The 3,815-nt window shown below is 59.4% G+C and overlaps 1 protein-coding gene across 1 annotated transcript in view; it reads left to right on the top strand.

Moving 5' to 3' along the window:
- SLC29A1 (solute carrier family 29 (equilibrative nucleoside transporter), member 1) overlaps nt 1–2,419 on the top strand; it is a 6,135-nt gene extending 3,716 nt beyond the window's left edge. Inside the window, exons 11-12 of the mRNA XM_009586568.1 lie at nt 1,455–1,654; nt 2,308–2,419. Of these exons, the coding sequence (XP_009584863.1) occupies nt 1,455–1,654; nt 2,308–2,419 (312 nt within the window). The remainder of the gene's footprint in view (nt 1–1,454; nt 1,655–2,307) is intronic.
- Nucleotides 2,420–3,815: the final 1,396 nt, after the last annotated feature.

The raw sequence follows: 3,815 nt of genomic DNA, 5'->3' as shown, positions 1-3,815 counted from the left end.
GAAAGACAGGGCAGCCCAAAATAAAACCTCTGGCCTCCGCACAAGACACAGCTGCTTTAAAGAGCCTTGTCCTAGGAGCAGGGCAGAGCCATGCCACGTGGGTCACAGAGCTGTCCCCTGCCACGTCCCCTTGCTCTCTCTGCCATCTCCCTGCCATCTCCCCCTGCCTGGCTCAGAGCTGCTGGGACTGAGTGATGGGAGCTGTGATGGGGGTGGGTGAGGAAGGGGGCTGTCTCTGTCTATCTTCCTGCCCCTTCATCCAACCCCCAAGCACTGTTTCCCCCTGTATTGTTCAGGCTGTTTGTTTAGAGCAGCTCCTCAGCACCACACGCCGTGGGGTCTGTCCAGGCCTGGCTTCCCTGCAGCCTGGAGCTGCTTCTCCCCTGGCCATCGCTGCTGGCTGCCCTTGGCCTTGGCCATGAGCTGTGTTGCCTGGTGTCCAGGCCACAGCCTCCGTGGTGGGATGACCCAGCAGGAGACGTTTCCAAAACAAGGCTGTGTGGAAAGTCTGACTGCATGTGGTTTGGGCCTCATTTCCCTGGTTGGGGCCCTGCTCACTCCTTTTCTCCTCCTCAAGCAGGAGAGGCTGCTGCTCTTGACAGTTTGCCCACAGACACGGCAGCTGGCCTAACCTCAGCTTCCCCCCGTGCTCATGAAGCGTCCTATGGCTACGCCAGCCCAGGCAGCTCCCAAGGCAGCTGTGGGTCTCTCCTGACCCCAGACCAGTGAGCCTTGTCATCTGCGACCCTGGCACCCCCCTGAGGGAACCCCAGACGGAGCCAGGCATGTCTCATACCAGGGGCTGTCTCGGTCCCAGCTGCAGGGACAACATGGGGGACAGTGCCTCTTTCTTTGTCCCAGCCTCATGTGTCCAGGGACTCTGTTAGGATCCGAGGAGACCGTAACTCGGTCTGTGCCTTTCCCAGCACTGTCTGAAACAGCCCCAGCATAATCCCTTTCCCAGATCGCTGGATCTCGCCCTACTTGGCTGGGGGATGGCGTAGGAAGCTGAAGAACTGGTTAAAGCCCAGTTTGCAGGCCCTGAGGTGCCAAAGGAGATTTACCTCAGCCAGCCTTGTCCTGCGTGGTAGTTCGGTGCAGGAGGAGATTGCATGAGAGTGCACAAGGCACTCCTGCCTGCCTGCCTGCCTGTTTTTTCCAGCAAGGGCTTAGCAGTTGCTCACAAGCCCAGCTCAGTATTTTGGCTCTAGTGCTGCTGCTCTCCAAGTCATCTGGGATAGGACTTTCAGACCTCGTAGGACCTCCTTACCACAGCAGGTGATGATGCCGAGATTTGTTGCAGCAGAGAAAGTCTCCCAGCAACTTTGCCATCTCTGTGGCTCCTCCGCAGCCCCGGCGCAGTAGGGACAGCCTCTGTATAGCCCCTGCTGGCATGCCATGGGTTGGGGAATGTCCAGTTCTCAGCTGCTCAGTGACCTGTGTTTTCCTCCCAGCCCGGGAAGGACAGCTGCCTCCTGCCAATGATGGTGGCCCTCCGTGTCATCTTTATCCCTCTTTTCATGCTGTGCAACGTGCAACCCCGTAACTACCTGCCTGTCGTATTCTCTCATGACGCCTGGTACATCATCTTCATGATCTTCTTCTCCATCTCCAACGGCTACCTGGCCAGCCTTTGCATGTGCTTCGGGCCCAAGTGAGTAAGAGCTGGGGACAGGGGAAGGGGTGGTTACACCCCCAGATGCCAGCTCCAGCATGACGCCTGGAGTCTGGCTCTGCCCAGCTCTGGCATCTGGAGAAGGGGATGCAGGCGCAGAGAGGAATCACCGCATCACCTCAGGGAAGACAGCCCCAGTGTCCCCTCTCCCAGCCATGTACCTCTCTATCCTAGAGATGAGGAAGCTATAGTTTGGGTTCTCCATTTCCCTCACCTGCCACGCTGGGGAAGGGGCTGGACGCAGCGGGGATCTGGAGGGGAGCAAAGCGTGGCACACCACCCACAGCAGGGTGAGCAGCCTTGCCCAGCACAGGAGCACAGGCAGCGCGAGGAGCCCAGCTGGGGCTCAGCCAGGCGGGCTGCAGTGCGTGGGGGCAGGAGTCAGGGAGGGGCGTCCCCGGCGCAGGGAGCTTCAGGGCAGCCTGCCTGATGCACTGTTTCTTTCTTTACGAGCCTGTTACATGGCGGCAGGCTCTTGGAGCCAAGGTGGATTTGCTCTTCTCTCCTCCTCTGCTGCAGAGGAGCACAGCTTCTGGCTCCGCTGTGGCCTCCTCCCATCTCTCTGTTGAACTCGGAGCAGGGCACGGGGCACGCATCCCCGAGGATGGGTCTGACACCTGTTTCTCCCCTAGGAAAGTGCTTGCCCACGAAGCAGAGACAGCTGGAGCCATCATGACGTTTTTCCTGTCACTGGGCTTAGCCCTAGGAGCTGCCGTCTCCTTTCTGTTCCGAATTCTCATCTAGCAGAGGCACCTGGAGGGTGCAGGGACACCGAGAGACGGCTCCGCATCCTCCTCTGAGGCCCTGGACACCTCGGCGCTGGGGGGAGATAACACCTCACTCCTGCCCCTGCCAAATCGCACTGCCACGGCAGACATTACACCCAGGGACGGTTCCACTCCTGCAGGGTTGGCCTGGCTCCTGCCATGCTCGGCTGTGTGATGCCTTCAGGCCTACGTGCCTTCTCCTTCCCCATGCTGTGTGTGTGTAAGACCCCCAGGATCTCACAGAGGTCCAGCCGCCTCCCATGCTGCATAATTTCCCCAGCTCAAGGCCAAAAGCCATTCTCAGCCTCCTCCTCTCTGACAAGAGTTGAAGGCTGGTATCCAGTGTTACTGCCTCTCTTGCCCTTGTCCCCAAGGCACCTAGGGACTTGCTCACCTCTCCTTTCCTTCCAGGGGGCCTGGAAACATCCCACACCACTTCTCCTGCTGGTGAGACTTGCAAACGGGGAGGAGAGCCCCAGCCAGCCTCGCCATCCCCGCTCCCTGCTAGGCACACCCTCCCCTACCCAGCAGCATCCCAGGGACATAGACAGCCGTGTCCCACCCACATAAAGAGCCAACACCTTGGCTAGGCTGAGGGAGGAGGAGGTCTCCACACCCCACTTTCTACCCCTCTCCTTGCCTTTGTTCCCTACTTTTTTTTTTGGTGATTCTGCTATTGTTTTCTTTCTGCCTCCTGGTTGTGTGACAGGAGGTCCCACCGTGGGCTGCAAGAGGAGAGGTCACAGCTCCCTTCCGACCCAGGCTGCCTTCCCTGCCCGCCTGTGCTGCAGGGCGAGGCCTGACCCCTCCCTTGGCTTTCCCATCCCTCGTCTCTGTAAATGTGTCTGTACAGTTGCCATTTTCTATAAAAAAACCAAAACGCCCCTTTGGGGGTGTGTGTGTCTCCATCACCACAGGGGAGAGGGCTGCGGAGGGGCAAGGGCTGAAGGGAGCAGGCATCAGCATTTCCTGGGCATCCCCTGCGTCCCCTGTAGCTGGCATCAGGTGCTGAAGCAGCATGTGCATCCCCTGCACACACAGGCCCAGTGGCTCTCCACTACGGGGACATGGCCAGCATAAGAAGGGGGTGCTGCCCTTGGGGTACACCAAGGGACCACCAGCGCTTCTGATAAGGAGGGGATGCATCTGCACATTTCGGGGTGCGGTGTCCTGCAGCACATACACTTGGGAGCTTTCCTTGTGGCTGGGAACAGCCGGAGTGCCACCTCCTGCTCCTGGGGGGGAACTACACCACCCTGCCAGCGGCCCCCCACCCTACACACCACCCCTGCCCCACATCGTTCACAGCCATTACCTCCTCGGCATACCCAAGCACCAATAGCCAAAAGTTATGGGGCCCAGGTGCCCTCATC

The sequence above is a fragment of the Fulmarus glacialis genome, unplaced genomic scaffold (assembly GCF_000690835.1).
Source record: "Fulmarus glacialis isolate BGI_N327 unplaced genomic scaffold, ASM69083v1 scaffold19211, whole genome shotgun sequence".
Classification (NCBI taxonomy): domain Eukaryota; kingdom Metazoa; phylum Chordata; class Aves; order Procellariiformes; family Procellariidae; genus Fulmarus; species Fulmarus glacialis.
The sequence above is the reverse complement of the archived record's forward strand: the minus strand, read 5'-3'. Positions and strand labels throughout refer to the sequence as shown.